Here is a 19,587-nt window from a genome sequence, read left to right as displayed (position 1 = left end):
CATTTTGCCTTCAGCAGTTGTGATATAATGAGAGTGATCTAAGCATTAACATGTGAAAGATAAGAGTGTCTCACATACTTCAAGCTAACTGTGCGACGATCCCACGATCCCTGTCAACACCGCCGCAGGAAGAATTCCCAGGCTCTATGCAGTGCCAGGCAGAAAACTTAATGAAAGCAAAGCTGTCTGCAGTTTCTTGCTGCTTGTTTACAACACTGCTATAAGAAGATCTCATGCGCTCCACAGAGGAGGGATCTCTCAAGACCTGCAGTAGCACAGAACAAGATACACTTTCACACGTGCTTTACTGCGATGGATTCCATACGCACATGAAAACATGCACACATGCTTTAACAGTGACAGTGGGGGAGCCTGTCTGTGCTTGTTGGTCTGGAGAGGCTCTCTACTGAGTCACGTCAAGCTCTCAAACAGGCAGGTGAGCACAAGATGTCGAGGCTATGGAGCAGAAATACACTTCCTCTCAAGATCTCTACATCAAAAGGCATCAAGATTCAGTTCTGCTCACTCTCATTACAGGCTCATCTTTGACTGTGCCTCAAACAAGACGTGAGATTTTCTGCATCACTGCAGATTTTAACTCACTGCGTCACAGTGCTTTTTCTTTTTCCAGTAGTTTGTTGCTACAACCTGCAGTACAAAAACACCAACAAAGGTGAAAATAAAGCAACACAATGTATAAATCAGCATTGCTAAAACACTTGATTTCTGCATTCAATTATGCTGCTGTGGAATTTTAACTGTACGGTGATGAGTGTCAGGATTCATGCAAGTGTTTGAAAGTGTGTGGGAGCGGACAGCATCTCTCAGCAACTTATTTGCACTGAGTGGGTTTGTGTGTACTTTATTAGTATTGATCTGTACACCGAAGAAGAAAACAGGCCTTCCTGAACATAACAGAGACCACATCTCCTGCTCTAGGAGTCCCACAAGATGCTTTCTGTATTAAAATGGTGATTGTTCATAGTTTCAATTTTTCAGGTTTTACAGAAAAAGAATCCTTGAGTGTGGCGCTGAAATCGACCTTCTCGCCCCCCTTTAAGTTGGATGCTGTAAGGACATCAGCTGAATGTTTAAAATAAAGTGCTGGGAGCGATACAATCATGATGTAACCAGGACACGTGTAATCCCCAACAGAAACCCTGTCCTTGTCCTTTTCCTTTGTTGACATTGAGACCTTGGATCTCATGATTCACTGTGAATGGCAAACAGAGATGCAAGCTGATCGATGGCTGAAAGAGACAAAGCAGTGAAGATGCCCAAAGCTGTGAAAGCACCGGTTTCTGTTTACCAAAAAAAGAGAACTGTGCCACAAAGACACGTCACGCCACTAACAGTGTGGCTGAGCTGTAAGAGACATGGATAACTTAAAAATAGATCGTAGAGAGGACAAAATGGACAACGAGGAGAGTAAGCAACTGACCCTTCATTACATCTGTCTCTACGCCTGGCTGTTTGTGTGTGTAGGAGGAGATTACATTTCCACGCCATGGATGAAACACTGCTGGGGAGGTTGATTAGCCACATCAGCGAGACATGGCAAGACAAGGCATCACAGACGGCTATTGGAACCAGTCCCATCTGCCTCCTGCGAAGCAGCAACAAGGCCAGATCGACATGTTTTGAGCCTATAAGGGGCTTCTGTGCCTGTTGTCCTTGGCGAAATGCAACAGCACAAAAAGCCGAAGCTATTCCTGCACATGGACAGAGCGTTCATCACAGCAAATAAAAACGTGAAATGTTCACACCTTTTATTATCTCAAAGTGCCAATGCAGTTTTTACAGCACACACAATAGAGCGTGACTGTAAAGCAATGAGAGCAGGCCGCATTTTTGTGAGATGACAATCGCAAGAAAGAAGCTTTGTCCCACAGTCTGTGCACAGCTGTTAGGTCACAACAGCAGCAGTAAAGTAGCAGAGGGAAAGTTGTTCTTTGTTGTGGACTTCCTGAATCTACAGGCTACAATCTGAGGATATTCAATGCATGATCTACAACTTTTGTAGTTTTGCAAAATGTACTTTCAGCACCGTAAGTAAATCATCAGAGGCTTTGCGATGAGTCCCTAAACATTTGGGGCATTTGTTAATTTTTTCCTTTCAAAATAGCCTCAACCATGTTTGTGCAATGTGGGATTTCAGAGAGCTAGCATGGTTCCCCTAACAGTGCGGATAATATGATTTCTTTTTGCATAAATGGAAGGTTTTTCATGTATTTGTGGGTTTCTGTAAAAAAACATGTCTGATTTAACAAGTATTCACGTGAATTAACCAGGGCTCAAACTGCAGTCCTTCAAGACCAAAGTACTGAGTGCTTTAATATCCGTTTATAACAAGTATAATGTTACTGCAATATTCATCAACGTTATCGCATTTGCATGTTTTCATTAACTTTGGAAGGCCTCGAATTTAACTAGCACTTCCTGAATCGTAGCTGTTCATCCGGTGGAAACATATCTGAAAGTTTCAGAATTCTTTTGAAAGACAAGTACATGTTTCATAACAGCTGTGCAGTGCAGGTGTGATGGTGTTAACCTCCAGACGTCACTATTCTACCCTACAGAAAGTGCATTTCCATTAAACTGTTTCAAATGCAAAATTTCAATTTGTGCGTTGAAAAAGTGGAACTGATGTTGAGTTTAAAAAAAAAAAAGCAGCAGATGGAAATGTGCATTGATTTAAATTTTCTTGCCAAATTTCCCAAAAATCTGTTTAAAAAGCCAGAAAAAATAAAAGCCAGGAATAAACTGTGAATACTGAAAAGACCCAGGTTTGGTCCTGAGCATGCCAGAGTCCTTGGCTAAGAAAATTTATACAATCGAGGTGGAAACAGTGCAGTCCCAGGGCTGCTACTCAGCTCCATCTTGATAGAGGCCTCTCTGAAAGCCAGGCGTGTTCCCCTCACTGTCCAGATTCTTATCTCTGTAATTGCCTTCCAGTCAGGGAGGAGCACTAGAGGAGTTGGCAGTGGCACTGCCTGCCACCCACTCCAAGACAGGAGACATGCTCCAATGGAGACTCTGGAGTGTTGGGCCCTTTAGTTCGTTGCCAAGAGAGATGTAGTTGCCGCTTTGTCAGCTTGACCTGCATTCAGGATCCAAATGTTGTCTCTCAAGGGTACTGCTGGAAGTTTTAAGTGAACAGGGCACTGCAGTTATATTGACATGTGTCACAGGTCCAGGTAGTATCGCTCCGCAGCACAGAGGCTCAAGTCAAGACTGCCCCGACAATAGTGTGAGATTAGTGTCTCATCTCTAGTGTCTACAATGGCCGGATTGAAACCAGACAGAAAACCAGCTCCTGCACACACGCTGCCTGAGGAGCCAGGCAGCTAGACTGCCAAAGTCACTGTCATTTCTAGAAGGACTTCATACTACAAAGCCCTTTTCCTGCCAAAATTAGCACGTGTATGAAGATTGTTTAAACGCAGGAAAACCCATTAAAAATAGCTGATTGACTCCCATTGCCAGTAGACGAGTATGCCTTTCTGTTTTGGTTTTTGTCATATCCTGGTGCGTCACGTTCAACATTACAGACTGGGCGGAAAACAGGGTGAGTAAACAGTAGAAACATTTCCTCTGGCTACTTCTTTCTTCTAATTCGCACTTGTTTCATCTCTCTCCCAAACTCTCAGCCCATCACTGCATCACACCAACAAATAAGCGCATCCCTTGGGTATTTCTATCACTGATGATCACAGCCAATCAGAGCTGGAGCGAATGAATACCTGTAAATACTGCAGTCACTTGTCCCAGGATTGCCGATTGTAACCTTGCCATTAAATACAAAAGCCAGATGTTAGCAGGTGCATGCGTTCTTTTTGTACAGTGGGAAAGGGGCTTAAGAGTCTCAACTACTCAATTGTTCTGTTGTTTAATTATGTACTCTCATAAAACCTTATCTTACAATAGGGCTGTGAGGATAACCGCAACATGAGGTCATGGCTAGGGGTGGTGATACATGGTAATACATTGCTTTTCTCATCATAATAATACCAGGCAATAGCATTCTTTCCCATGCCAGAAGACCAATGCTGGTTGTTGTACTGGTTTGTCAAGTTCAATGTCATGAAGGCTCCAGAAAACAGGTTGGTAAACAACAGAGAGCAACATGGAGGCCAGTGAAAATGTTAAGGTTTGTCAAGTTTGAAAGAGAGACTAAATAACTAACAGAATGGCTGTTAGTGGGGGTTTTTTGTCCAGTGGGAAAAGGGCTACAGTCCAAAGGGACATCTTCAGATATCTTGTTTTGTCTGACAAACAGTCCAAAACACAAACATATTCAGTTCACATTTAGAAGCTAATTTATCTCAAACATTTATGTCAGGAGAAGAGACGAGCACTTTCAGGATCCAAAGAGAAAGTAAACCAGACCACATGACTGTTACAGCATCGCCCGTATGAAACAAGAAAGACTCTACACTATAGGTGTTGCAGATACTTCGAAAGATTGTGACATTGGTGGTTTGTTGTTAATAGGAAAAAGATTAAACACAGGAACAAGGGCAACAGATTTTCATTCTGACTCATCACGACAGAGTGCTAGTTCTGACGTCAAATGTCCTGATAATGATCACTTTCATATGATGCTCATGTCTGATAATTTGCGTAACTTACTGCCTCAACGTCTTGAAAGAGAAAGTTAACGAGGCACTGTCAACATCTGATAAGAGATGGCAGTGCAGTAGCTGTCATTAGGATTAGATCCATTCAAATGTGACTTTTAACAATCAGACTGATACAATTCTACATACATTGCCTCTGAGAACAGATTCCACATTCCTACTGTTTATTGCTGCGCAAACAACTCAGAGCAAGTCCCAGGATCCCTGAAAAACCAACACCTCGCTCTCTCAACTGGGCTGAATTCATCATCTGAAAGCTGGCAGGAAAATCAATGAAAACTAATAAAAGGGTCATGCAGCGTGAATGGAGGCCTTATTTGAATTATGTCCAAGGATGCGGTCTGGTCCTATAAAAGTGCCTGGTGTGCACTGTGCAACACTGGCAGAGTTTAGCTGCTTGTATGCCTCGGGAATGTTATGCACTATGGAATTTTTTTGAAATGAAACACGGGTCATAGAAAACAGCCAGAATCAGCTTATCCTCGTTTCTTAAATTTGGCCACAGCTACTGTATTTTTACTGTGCATTCACACCCTGAACAACAGGGGCTCTCTGGAAAAAGAAACTCACCCTTACATGAGTCACAGTTCATGCGAATAATTACTTTCTGAAGCCAACTTATTCGGAGAGGATGAGTCTGGAGAGTTTTCTCTTAGAGCTCCAATCCTTTGGGAAGAGAGCCTTTATTGAAGATGTGTACAAATCCAGCCTTAAGACAAATCCTTCCAGCTTTCCTTCCTCACCACCTCCCTACAACATGCACACAAACACTCCAGATGATTCAAAAACAAAACATAAAACTGAACACATACCTGCCACGTTTACTTTCTCTGAGTTTGTGCCGCTGGGTGTTGCAGTGCTGGTGCCGTTGGTCAGGTTGCCCCCCGTGCCGTTGTAGATGTTTTCCACCTTGGACTCTAGCTTGCCAAGCCTCAGCATGATGTTATCCAGCAGCACTGCCAGGGTCTTCTTCAAATCTGAGTGTAAGAATGTGAATCAGATTAGCACGGTGATTGTGATTTATTTTTTTGATTCCCCACAAAAACTGGAGTAAGTAAAATCTGTCAAGTGCACTGTGGAGTCAGAATCAAATATCTGACCCAAATTCAGCATGAAATTCAGAAGAAGAAAAAAAAATCAATGGGGCTGTAAAAATGATCTCATTGCCACTTCTAACTGGCCTCTGGCTTCTCCCAGCTCAGGGTCTATCTGTGATAAACTCAGCAAGAGAAAGTTTCCAAATCTTTCAATACCAACAGTGAATACGTGCCTGCCCATAGTCAGCTATAGTGTAGACATTTCATCTCCCACTACAACAAGTCTTTGGATTTCAGGCCATCAGCTTGAGGCTCATTTAAATGTAAAACCGAAGCTGCCGTGACTTTGCGAGTGACCTTGCTGTTTAATTTGGGTCTTTGCATTTCTGTGGCCATGAGCATTTATCTGCACAGGACACAGCTAATGGTAGAACGGGCAGGAGGGATGCTGACCAGTAATGAGACAGAGAGGGCATACATTCAAAATGCTAAGGCATGGCTTTTTTCTTTTGCCTCATTTCTTGTGGGATTTGTTCGATACAATAGCCGGCAGCAATTGCAATGACATTTGCAGAGAAATGTTAAGTTGTTTTCAGCTGCTCTAACTACTACATACAGTATAACAACTCATTATCTGTCTGCAGCAAAGAGCTGTCATAATTATCAAACTCGTAGTATATTATATCATCAATGCATAGGTTTATAAGAGTATAGAAGCAATCCAGAGTACATCAAGCGTGCTTTCCTGAGCTGATGATAATTGCAGCTTGTCTATCACATACAAGCGCCACATTTTCCCTCACCGTGATGCATTTGACACGCCAGTTTTCATCACGTCAGAGAGATTGGCAAGGGCACAACGAGGCCTGGCAGAGCACACCAGCCTGATTCGTGTGAAGAGAAACGCCGGAGCGTTTGTCTGATTTGGACGAGCTGTGCGCTGGGAGGAGCAGATGCACAGAGAGCAGCGCAGTGAGACCCGGGAAGAAACCAAACGGAAAGCTTTGGAGCGGAGGCCTTGCCAAGCGATTGGGCTGAACATAATTAGAAAAAAAGGGGTGAGCCCAGAGTTAATGCCCCCCTCTGTTTACCTCTGGCACAAACACAGGCCTGTGCCCACTGACTCCAGGCTTTACATCAGAGAGTCTCCAGACCTATTTAATATCTTAGCCCGTAGCCAATGTCAACATGATTTACGATAGGAAAGACAAAATTATGCAAACAATAATTGGCTTTACTCATTTTTACGCTTTCATTTACAATCAGGAGCAGTAGTGTGGATGTAAATAAGAGCGTAAAAAAGCATGCACATTGTGTGTAAAAAAAAAAACAAAAAAAACATCTGTATATCTCTGTAGGATAAACTCTCCGTTTTACAATAATTAAATGTGAGACCTTCATTAGCCAGTGTGTTAGAAAAGCATCCACGGCACTGTGAATAATGCTTCTACTTGTCCTTCTGTACACTAATACTGCTGCCAGGTAACCAGATGAGTAATAGCATACCTAGGGACACATTTCTGCCTGTCTCAATATTTCTTAGCAAGGTGATGCAGTTGCAAAACAAATCCTGGAGCGGCAAACACACTGAATTTCACTTTGCGTTTAATAACGGTGTCATATAAGATAATAATCTAGATGCACAATGACCTGAGATTTTTCAATCAGCCCACAGGAACATAAGCCCAAAGCATTCATCAGGGAATCCTATTGTTTGTCATCCGCTTCAACCCAGCCCGTCAGTGGCCTCCATTTCTTGTCAGCGTAATATAACAAAGAGCAGAAGGAGCAAACAATGTGACCTTCCACCCCAGAGAGGACGGACAGGATTAGACCCGCAATATGAGCTTACACCACTCTCAACCTTCGCTGTGGGCAGCTTCATTCTCTTGAATTCTCGTATTGGCACGACGGAGGAGGCCGAGGGCAGAGACTACACCTGTGATATGTGTCCGCCCCACAAAGGAAATCCACAATAGCTGCTGAACTGTGCAGTAACGAGACATGGTGTCAGGTGGATTGTCACACCCGGCTGCTCGCTCCGGTTTCAGGAAGGCTGGGAAAGGAAAGATCATATCCTTGTCACGTCTGACTTTACAATGGTGGAGGAAGATGGTATGACAGCGCCTTGAGACAGGTTTCAGGTAGAGAGACATGTTTTCGATGCAAACCTAGCACTGATGGGCGACTCCTGGAATCTAGTGCTGCTCTCTGTTGGACTACAGACCTATAGGAAGATTCTTCCCTTCTCCTTTTAAGAGCAAACGACTAATTGATTAACCAAGAGAATAATCAGCAGATCAATCAGCAATGGAAACACAGAAAACACCAAGCAGTGGCGAATCGCTGCTTGCAGCAAGCTTCCACGCAATGTCTACGCAAAGCTGCAGTCATTTGAATCTGCGGCCAATTGCAGCCAAAGAATACCCTCAGCCAATTGATAAACAGAGTCCTGTGTGAATTGCTTTCTATCCGACATGTACAAAATTATTACGGCGAGCTGCACTTTGCTGCTATCTGCTGTGTTTTCAGCGATACTGTTTAATAAAGAAGATAAAACTGCATTTTACCTGACAAAGCTTCAACAATTAATCAATTGGCTGTCAACTATGAAACTGATCCCCCACTAATTTTATAATCAATGAACAATAAAAGTCAAACTTCTGATACCAGCTTTTGCAATGTGAATATTTTCTGGGGTTTCTTTGCTCCTCTACAGTATTTACTGAATATCTTTGGGTTGTGGACAAAACAAGACATTTGGAGATGTAATCTTGGGCTCTGGAAAAAATTAATCAACATTTTTTACCATTTTCTGACATTTTATAGTCGGAACAACTAATAAATTTATCAAGAATATAAATGATAGATTCATCGAAAATGAAAATATTAAGTTGCAGCCCTAGTAGGTGGATGAATCAGAATGTTCGTAAAATTGACCCATGGAAAACCTACTTGAACCCATAATAATAATATATCACAAGGTTGATTAAGAGTTTTGACAGGAAGTACTGGAAATATGGTGGCAACAGAATGTCTTACATGAAGACACTGAAAGACATTAGCTTGAGACATACTATATTAAGCACCATCAAAAAGTCTCATCTCATGGCTGTGTATGAGCAGGCAGACTGCCAGCTGCTCTAACACATTGACTTCTGCCTCTGCTTTTCAACAGGTACAATCAGCCAAGGACAGAGGGTGTCTCATGTTGCACAGATTGTAGGGCCCCTTGAGGCAAATTTGTGATTTGTGATATTGGGCTATATAAATAAAATTAAGTTGACTTGACAAATGGGCTTTCAGGAGACACAATATTAAATTTAAATGCATTAAGATTTGATGGGTCATTTATGGGTATCAAAGGAGGAAACTCTGATTCTGCAAATTGTATCAGGGCAAATCATCGACCAAGTGAGTGAGCACAGGAAGCGCCGAGTATCCTGCTGCCTCCCTATCTAATCAAGGACATGAAATGGATTTTGATGCGATATTGGACGGCGGTCAGCATTCTGTGCTGCAGCTCTGACAGCGCCGTGGAAATCAATCCATCATATAAGGGAACAAAACTAACTGGACAGGACACTGTTCCCTGGAGACTATGGATCATGTTGCAGGAAAATCTACAGACTGGGCTTGGATCACATTTAATTAATTGCATGATTAATGAGGATAACTCCTATGAAAGTGCAGTGCATAGGTGAGATGTTAAGAAAGTATAGGCTATGTCTGGGGAATTGTAGCTGTAAAAACTAACCTTGTTCATTCTTCATCCTGCGTTATTAATGCCAGGTCATGCTGAATTACACATTACTAATTACTTGAATGAGTAAGCCAGATGCTGAGGTTTGATTTCCATCAAGTTTCTCAAGAAATACTGATGAAGTAAATGCAAAGCACAGCCTGCTGACAGTAGTTTCTGTCAGGTGGTACTTTACATAGTCGGTTTGCATTTTCCACATGTTTGCATGTATAGTACTTTTAAATAAGATAAGCAAGTACTAGTACTGCACTGGTTTCTTTGCACACTCCTGTTCTTCTTTATGTTCTCTGGGAGCGGCTTTAATCTCCGGGAGCTTTACTGTATCCTGTTGTTTCTCTGGGCATTACAGAACGATCAATTCCAATCTCAGGTTTCTAATGAAGCCTCCCATCGAGCCATACAGGTCTATTAATGGCATGAATAACTTATTGATGGGACTCCGAGACCTGCGCTATTACAGTATTAAACGTCAATGCAGCTGTATCAGCATGAAATCTCCCACACAGGTTTCCCTGAATATAGGCAATAGTGTGCCTGCTCAGGAGGCAGACGAGTGGAACAAGTCGCTCCGATTTAAAGAAGATGTACAAAGAGAGGAGAAGTAGAGACCAGCCATCATAACTCTATTAAAGCATACCTATCTTGCTGTTTTATTACCTGGGAGTGATCTTATGAAAATGGAAGACAGTATGGTTCATGCAGCATCAATAACTACATTAATTTTGCAATGGTATTGGCAGAATAATCCTGCAAGTCCTGATCCTCCTGACGTCAAGCATTTCTAGCTATTCTTCTATGAGGCATGCCCCCTCTGGGTTACATGAACTGCAGCAAGAGAGCTGGCTACTCACCATAAGCTGTCATGGTACCCACATATGGCCCATCCATGACACTTTGGTTCTCCTCAGCCAGGGCTTTGATGTAACGCTTGCTGAGGTCCAGGATCTGCTGCCTCAGTACGGCGCTGTTCTCATGGCTGGCTCGCTGCTGGATGGTAAAGTGCAGCAGCATCATGCCCCAGATGAACCCAAAGCTGACCAGGAAAAAGCCCAGCTTCTGGGACGACAGCTTCCACAGAAAGGGTGTAGCCATGCTGACTTGACGGGGAGTTGCTGGGGCTGCTGTGACTGATGTGACCGAGGGAAGGTGCAGAGGTCGGGGAGGACAATCAGGAGGGCAGGCGGGGCATGGCTGCGTCAGTTGGTGTAGCTGCAGTGGTTTATGGGGGCTGGCGTTCGGCTTGATTGCCTCACCGGTGTGATTTCCTTCTCTGACCCATCCTCATCGCTCAGTAGCATCTCAGTGGACTGAGTCCAACCTGTTGCATCCTGCCGCAGAAAAGACAGAGAGGAAAGAGATGATGAGATAATAACAATGAGGGAGTTTCCTCTCTTAACCCAATCCTGCATGTACTTGATCGCAATAAAGGCACTGATCACTGGACAGTGAGTCAGCAGTGTTAGCCATAACTCAGAGAAAACTGGAAAAACTGAATTAATAATGAAAAAAAGCAGATAAGTTCCAAGACCATAAAATAACAGTGTCCTATGGCTTATCCTTTCTTTCACGCAGAAACACAGCATGTCCTGCTATATCAGGTAACACTCCACTAAGGCAGAGCCGACATACAGAAGGTGTGAGTTTGGATTCTGCAGTGTACCAATTGATTCTCAAAGGGTGACAGCCAAAGACCAGACACTAGAGGTGATAAAGCATGTCCGTGCAACATTACAGCTGCAGAAAAACAGTGCAAGTAGGCATCATAAAGCTCATACAAAAAGGTTTTATAGAATGAGGGATGAGGCCTGAATAGGTGACCAAACAGGAGGTAAGACGTGAGTGTAGTGCAAATCTCCAGGCTGTGACTTTAAGCACGGCAGCCGGTTTATACTGCAGCAGACCACACATCACAGAGGCACACTGTATCTGAACTGGAGGTCGCTGTGTGTGGAGTCTCTAATGGTATGCATGCGGGATGGTGACACATCAAACTCATACAGTTCAGTGAGCCAGGCAGCAGAAAAAACTTCTCACCTTGTTTTGTCAATACTACATCCCTTCAGATTTTTTACACATGGAAAACAACACGTATGCACGGCCACATCCAAATAAAATCGTCTCTTTCAAAAGGAGCATTAAGTGTAAACAGTCTGGTGGTATCAATTATCTCTGACATGAAAGCAATACAGACTTTAAGCAAGAATACTTGCAGCTACTGGCTAAAAACAAGATAAGCTCTTCAAAAGTAATTTAAAGTTTAATGCTTCTCATGAAAGAGAGGCCACACAGAACAGCCTCGTCTCACCCAGACAAAGTGATCTCTGTGATTGATGGGGCTGTATGGAATTTATGCAAGACGGTTTATAGTACCCTCAAAATATAAACATTTGGATAGCCTACAATTTATCTTCCTCACTGACAAGCAGGGACACAAACAGAATTTTAAATACGTGCCTTTTCTGTTATTACATTTCAGTTTTTGCCAAATACTGACAAACAGGCTTTTCTGCTAGACAAAGGTAGGAAGCTGTCCGTCTTGGATTGTGTGTGTGTGTGTGTGTGTGTGTGTGTGTGTGGGTGAGCATGTGTAAATGAACACAAGATTTTACTCATTTACTCCCACTTAAGTACACATCTGTAGGAGGCAAAAGGTCAGGGACAAGGTGAAATAGTCAAATAAATTACAGCGAGCAGTTATTTTAATCAGTGATTAAGTGAGTCATTTAGTCTACAAAACTTCTAAAAAGAAAATAGTGGAATACAGCGATCAACAGTTATACAAGTCCAAGGTCACATCACAAGCTATTTCAACAATTTTTACCCTGCTGTGGAAGCATTTGTTATTTACTTCAGCGCATACCAAAGCATCTTAAGTCAAATATGAATTTTATCTGGACACAAGACAGTTGAAAAGAGGTGTAAATGCAGCCAGAGCTGAACAAACTGTTGGTGAATAAACCACAAGCTCTTCACCATTTCCTGTTGCTGCAACTTGAAGTCAGTGTACCTCACCGGTGCGTGCTCCACGGTGTCAATCACGTGATGTACAACCCTTCAAAGCTGCCATTAGCTATGTACTGCTTATTTTAGACACGTATTTGTAGTAACAAATGTCACATCTTGGAGGTCAGGTAGCAGACAACAAAAGAGAAGGGAGATGACAATGACATCAAACATTTAATTCAAAAAGGCTTGCAGGTTAGAGTCCCAAAAATCAGGCAGGCAAGCACAGGAGGAACAGAGCTCCAAAGCAAAGATGAAGACGAACTGATAATGAACAAAGTAACTGGGCAGGTCGGGAAAGACTAGTAAGGAAAGTGAGAGCAGGTGAGTGTGAGGTGAGTTGACTACAGGTGAAACTAATCAGGGCAAGGCAGCCAATCAAAACTGGCTGAAACACATAAGGGCAGGAAGTGAAGTGCTTGGAGAGGAGAGTAACAAAATAAAACAGGAAACACTAAGCATGAGTGAAAAATAGAATTAAATATAGGAAAAGTATAACCTCAGTAGTCGAACATGACATCATATGCTATTTTCTATCTATTTCTGATTGCACACAACCACGCCAATGAGAAGTCATTTGGCCAAAACCATCAAACTTTTGCCCATAACGCAAAATGAAACTGCCCCGCAGCACATGTGGAGCTTTTAAATAGCTCAACAAGTCTTTCTGAAAACCTCAAGGCAATCTATGCACAACTAAATAAATGCCTCTGGCTTTAGGCATGAAGCAACAACAAAAAAAAATCTCTACAGCACAATCACGCCAAAAGGAAAAGATGTTAGATGTTCTCTCATCTGCATTCAGCCACTGTAGCTGTAAATGAGGCTAAGTGTGGGGAGGGGATTTCTGCAGCCTTGCTTTTGAACTGCAGCTTTCTTATGCTGTTTCAAAGCGGCTCTAACCAGGTCAGGACCGCGGCCGCCTCCATGGACGCAACACTGTGAGCACCGATAATACAGTGAACTCAACCAAAACTCCTTCACCAGTCCATATTTCAATCATATATTGATCTCTTATTCAGAGTATTTTCATCAATCTAAGCGGCTGGTGTTCGGAACAAGGCGCAGCAAAGATGGTTATATCAGCACTCAGCTGTCGGCAGAAAATCATCAGCACCTTCCCAAGGAACACAAAAGGCAGCCACACAAAAGGCTCTTTTCACCTTACATCCATCAGCTTCATAAATAGGTCAGAGACAGCTGCGAGCAGCCTTCAACAGGGCTGGAATCTCACAGCAGGTTATGACACACCATAATTGTTCAGTCATTTAAGACAAAGGCTCGGACAGATCTTTTTATACATTTTAACAAAGCAGGGATGAATACTGTATTGTCTAAAATGAAGACAAGGAAAAATGCAAATTCCTGTTTCCTTTTTTCTACATTTAACTCTAATTTGCTTTGTGATGTGTGCAAAACGAGGCTTTCGGTGGGGAGAAAAAAAATCTCTGCACTGCACTGTGAATTCATGAGACAAGCCCTTGGCAGTAGCGCTGCAGTGCTGATAACATCGGATGTCTCTCGCTGCTTGGGACTCTGTTGGAGGAGGGCAGGAAAAGGCTGGCAGTGCTCGCTAGTTGGGCGCCGACGAGGATGGGAGGCTTTGGGGCTGCTTATCGGAGAGGAGCCCTGCTCAGACTACCCTGCGGTGCATCGCTGTAGGATGCACAAGCCAAAACCTACACAGAACACTGACTCGACCCCTTCAGTTTCTGAATACACACGTTCTCGGCCTGTCTAGCCTGATTTCCTGTGTCAATACATACTGAAACTGATCACGCAAAATCATTCCTTTGTTAGGAAACCTTCCAATCACAGGCAGTGTCATCTGTAGAGAAAGGGGGAGATGCAGCTATTCAGCCCCCAGCAGAGCATATATCTCCTCTCAATTACTTTCTGGTTTCTAATTCAGGATCTTAATTTGTCTGGCAGGGAGCCCTCTGGCTCTCAGCAGCAACAGCCCAGTGAAACTGTGTTGACAGCCAGCTAAGGTTGCAGAATATATGACCCTTTGCAACTTGAGATGATAACGTAACAACCTGCTGAATGGTTTTTTCATAGTTGGGGGAAGAAGCAGCACACAAAACCCTGTCGTTTCAACAGGCGCTGAAGCCAGAAACAATTGAATCATTCAAGCCTGGGAGGAATCCCTGTCCTCCCAAATCTGTTACAAAGGACTTTTTCCTGTTAGGGACAACAGAGCTGAAATTTCAGCTCTGAAATTGCATTTCTTTTTCAGTTTCTAGTATCGACCACACTGTCGTACTGATACGCCAAGCCAGACATGAAAAGAGGAAGGGTTGTTCTGTTCCCCGGCTAGGAAATAACAAAAACATATTTTAAAAGATGGATACGATAACTGCAACAGACGGAAAAAGAAAATCACAACTGAAAAAAGGCAGGAATAAGCAAATTATGCTTATTTTCTACGTGAATTTCAATTCTAAAATAACAGATTTGGTTTCATTAGGTTTCCTGGCTGCTGTTTGACAGTTCTCGTACTGTGTTCCTAATGAAAACTGTTGATCTTAATTGTTACACTGATGAGCTTTATATCTTAGCACTGTAGAGAGCCTTAACTAACTCTGGGTGAACAACAGTAAAGACTAATTAATGTTGAAGTGAGAAACTAATTGATCTAAATCAAATACACTTATAATATCTTACCAGTGCAGCTGATTGCGTTTTAGTAGTGATAAGTTGAATAGAGATCAACTGTTTCGAAGGTGTGACAAGAGATTTTACGTTTAATTAATACACATGTATCTCAAAGGTCCTGGTGGATCAATGAGTGGTATTCATCTATGTTGTCACAGGCACTTGGTTTATTTCCCCTGTGTTTCCCCGCAGACGTAACTGGTTTATGGTAAAGCCGCAGGGATTTAGAATAAACAATGATATCCCGTCATTGTCAAAATAATCACCTCAGGCTTTAATATCGCTCCAGCAGAGTCCTAATCACACAACCTTTGCCCTTGTCCTGTCACATGCTGAATTGTTAAGACCAGGCCAGATGGCTGGGCGAGGTAAAGACTGTCTATTTCCTTTGCATCTGTGATTGGAGCTGAAAATAACTTCCTTTAAAGTGTAGTTCAGGCAATAGTCTATGAAGGTGAAGCAGGCTGAGGGAGGTCTAGATTAATTCCAGTGCATTACTCCAGGTCTAAAAGAGAGAGCATTCTTCTGAACTGAAATAACATACACTAAGAGCTTGTTGCATAACCACAGAAAGTAGTCAAATATGCTCTAGATGTAGCTTTGGCCATCAATTATGAATCGACTTTGAAAAAGTATCCATTTTTCTCCTGAATATAAATAGAGCTTGACTTCTAACACTCAGGTAACTTCAGAGTTTTCTGGTGGCGACATCTTTCAGGTCCCTTTCACATCTGTACTTTAGAACTGCAATGATTAGTTGATTCATTGCTGACGCAAACACTACCAGGGTGCCCCCCCTCATCTGTACTTCTCCCTGTCAATCATTGTCTTTACAATGAAGTAGGCCTGTTTCTTCCTCACCGACTTTGCTGTTGCCTCCTAAATCTTCCTGACTAGCTCTGACGTATATAACAAAAAAAAACAAAACTTTGGACCAGCAAAGAATTTTTTATAATACTTGTTATATTTTTACACCAATATTGTCTCTGAAAATCAATCAACTCAACTCAACTGTGGACACTGAAGACACATATTAATACCAGGTGTAAATATAATCAGGTATCCAGATACAATCTGGATACAAGACACATTTTAATGCAAGGTGTAAAGGGGGTCTAATTTACCTTTTAGGAGTTGGAACCAATTCATCTTTCCTTTAAAAATGCCTTTAATGAATTAATTTAATATCAAAATTGACTAATACATCACACAACAACAGTCAATACGGATGGAGAAACATTTTACAAATATTAAGACTCAAGATGACCTCATGCCAAACTAAGCCACCTTTTTCTGATCCTGTGACAGCCCTCCATATAGCACAGACATTCACAGGTTTATTTTCAAAGATTGTTTCAAACCCTCATCCAGCAAAGTGAAATTTCTCCTTCCTGTCAATTTACATCCTCTCCCAGACTAAGACTGTGCAAGTTCGCCTGTTGCCTGGCCAAAGGAGACGTGATCCTGATAATATGGCCCTGCTACCATGGAGACTGGTGTGACTCTGCATCTTAATGGACTTCTTCACATAAGCCCCGCCTCTTAATTATTCATTAGGCCCTCCAGAGAAACAGGCCCTGCTGCAGCTTCACCACCTTACTGGTGTGAATCCAGCTCGTAACCAGATATCAAGAGCCGACCGCACGCTTTGAGACGGGCTTTCCCAGCAGCTACGTTCAAGACGTTTAACTAGAATGTGACAGGCACCCAGATCAATGTTAATGTCTTCTTCATTGAGTCAGAGATGGATTCAAACTGCTCTTCAAGGGGACCAATATCAGGGTTTTGTCTTTTAAATTTTCACACATTTATAAAACAATAATTCTGTTAATAAACAAATCTGACAGTGAAGGTGCTATGAAAATGTAAAACCTTTGTGTATGGTGGAGGGGAATCTATAAACAAAATTAAAATTCTCATTACGTTGGTCTGTTTTCCAGCAAGTCTGGCGATAACATCGAGGAGGAAGGTGATGCAAGAGAGCAACCATGTGTGACACACTGCTGTGGAAGTAAAATCCTCATCACTGGAACAGAAGCCCACATCCATTTACGTGTGACATACAAAACAAATGACATCTCAAAATAAACACAGACTGCTGTGTCACCAGACAAAACCTGCCTTTTGATAAGAATTCAAATCAAATGTTGCCACGTCTACTTCTCTCTCTCTCTTCCTCTCCACCTCAGTCAGGCTGATAGGAGCACCTCTGGAAAAAAAATGATTATTGTGGACTTCATACAGGAAACTTGATATTTATTGGTTATTTACGATAATTGATGAAATTAAATAATCTCTGATCAGATAAATGCAAATGTTATTCATCACAGAATCCTATTATGCAATACTGGGGGGCTCAAGCTACACCCCTGGACTCATCACTCAGTACCACGCTGTGAACCACCAAGTTTAAAGCTCAGCATCTGACAACCTTGACCTCCACAGGAAGAAGTCCAACTCCACCAAGGAAGCTTAAATCCAATCTACCGTGACCGAGGGGGAGCGTTCAAGAACAGGTTGCTCTGATCAAGCAGAGTCCCCAGACAGCTTAAACACCCAGGGTGCCTGCAAAGACTGGCGTTTCCCCCCAAAACACTGGCGAGAATCAGTGAACTCCTGACTGTCCTCACAAAAGGAATCGCCTCAGCACTTTTGGAGCCGAGAGAAACAAAACATGCTGAATTTCACACCATACTCACGGAGAAAGAAGCCAAGTAGGAAAAGACCCAAAAGTTTTCTTTAATGTCTGCATCTGTGTTGCTTGTGGTGAGCAGAATTTGGAGATACACACTTTTAATTTGATTTCCTTAGTTATAAAAACAAAACATGAAATCAAAATACAAAGGAAGCAACAGGTATGACCAATCACATACAAACAACACTCAAACTCTTTGCATCCCAGAAAACTTGCAATATAGTTTCTTTTGTCTTTTGTTGCTGTGAAGGACTTTGTAACAGGCATGCTTGTTAAAAACACTTCATAAAGTCACCTCCAAATTAAAAAAAAACGCTGATAAGGTATCACTTTCCTCGGACTAGCACTGACAGGTTTAACCTGCCGCAACATGCTGCCATGAGATGAGAGGGAGAGGACAAGCCCACCCTGAACATGACCTGCATGTCGAAAACAAGCCCAGTGACAAGTGTGGATAGGAATTGCAGATGAGGAACTGAGGGTAGTCTTTGCACTTCCTTTCCCCCCTGTGTGCACCACATACAAGCTCTGTTGTTATGCTGGCCTTAACACAACATGTAGAAGAACACTTAAGCTATGCACTCACACACACACAAAAGCATCACATCTTAATATACTCTCACAGTAAAACAAATTTTCAGAATTAAGTGCAGCATTTACAAGTAACAAACTGTTATGCAATGAGATGTATGCAAAAATATGTATGCTGTGTGCCTTCACTAACTACATTAAATCCCAAAACCCTGACCCTCTGCACTACATGCCTAACTAATAACACTTTCCCCAACATAAAACTAATCCAAATGCTGATCTTCACTCTTAATGCAATCCAAATCCTCTAAAAGCCTTTAAAGAAGTCAGGAGTGGCAAAATGTCCTCACTTTCTGTCCTCTTCGGCACTGTCACGACACCAGAATGAGACAATGAGAGAGCGAGAAAGAGCCGCTGGTACTGGTGTATCAATACAGTGAAAACTGAGTGTTGAAACCATATTTTTGACAACGCTAATCCTGGCAACATACAATACAGCCAACTAGACACATTTGCTTCATGTTTCTGTGGAAGTAGCTGCAAGTTTTTGTATTATAACTGAGTCACTCCACTTACAAATTCAACACTCATCACATCGCAATTTGTATGAACACAGTCCTTGTTTGCGACAGAACCAGTAGTTTATGTTGGCATCCAGGTATTACCGGATTCTTCTGGCTCACGTAGGTTATTGTTTTCGTGACATTTATTATTCCAGTATATCAGGTTTGAGGTGTTACCGGAAAAAGCACCTGGAGCTTTCTGTAAAGAAATAATCATTGTCTGACTTCACCCATCTTGACTGCAACACATTTTTTCCTACGTGTTAACTTGTCATCTATAGGCTTAGCAGATCGGATTAATTTCTGTTGCCTAGCATGATAAGATAATTAATTACCAAAAAACACAAATGGCTAAAATGTTGTTTGTAATTAACTTAGAAATTTGATTGAAGGATTGTGATGTCCGGAAAGTCATCAACCTTTTATTTCATAGATTATGTTAAAAAAAAATAGGTCAGCAAAATCCACCTGTTGCCATAATAAAATCATGCAACCTTTCTCCAGTTGCATAATTAGTAGGTGTGTATCGGTACACAAATAGACTGACACAAAAGACATCACATACCAGTTAAACCAATGCAAACTCAGTAAATTCTGAGTCACGCAAGCCTGCAGTTGAAGAGTCTGAGATTTATAGCAGAGAACATGAAGGGAAAGGTGGACGTAGGCTGTACAGTATGTAAATTGCTTTGGCTCA

The 19,587-nt window shown here is 42.2% G+C and overlaps 1 protein-coding gene across 1 annotated transcript in view; it reads right to left on the bottom strand.

The window, feature by feature from the left end:
• The window catches only part of mgat5 (alpha-1,6-mannosylglycoprotein 6-beta-N-acetylglucosaminyltransferase), an 87,395-nt gene that overhangs the window by 64,584 nt on the left and 3,224 nt on the right, over window positions 1-19,587 (bottom strand). The window contains exons 2-3 of the mRNA XM_049569764.1: window positions 10,292-10,768; window positions 5,453-5,617 (exon numbers count right to left, since the gene is read on the bottom strand). Coding sequence (XP_049425721.1) covers window positions 5,453-5,617; window positions 10,292-10,532 — 406 coding nt within the window. The 5' untranslated portion in view covers window positions 10,533-10,768. The remainder of the gene's footprint in view (window positions 1-5,452; window positions 5,618-10,291; window positions 10,769-19,587) is intronic.

This window comes from Epinephelus fuscoguttatus, linkage group LG24, assembly GCF_011397635.1.
Source record: "Epinephelus fuscoguttatus linkage group LG24, E.fuscoguttatus.final_Chr_v1".
NCBI classification, from domain to species: Eukaryota; Metazoa; Chordata; class Actinopteri; order Perciformes; family Serranidae; genus Epinephelus; species Epinephelus fuscoguttatus.
This window is presented reverse-complemented; position numbering and strand designations above follow the sequence as displayed.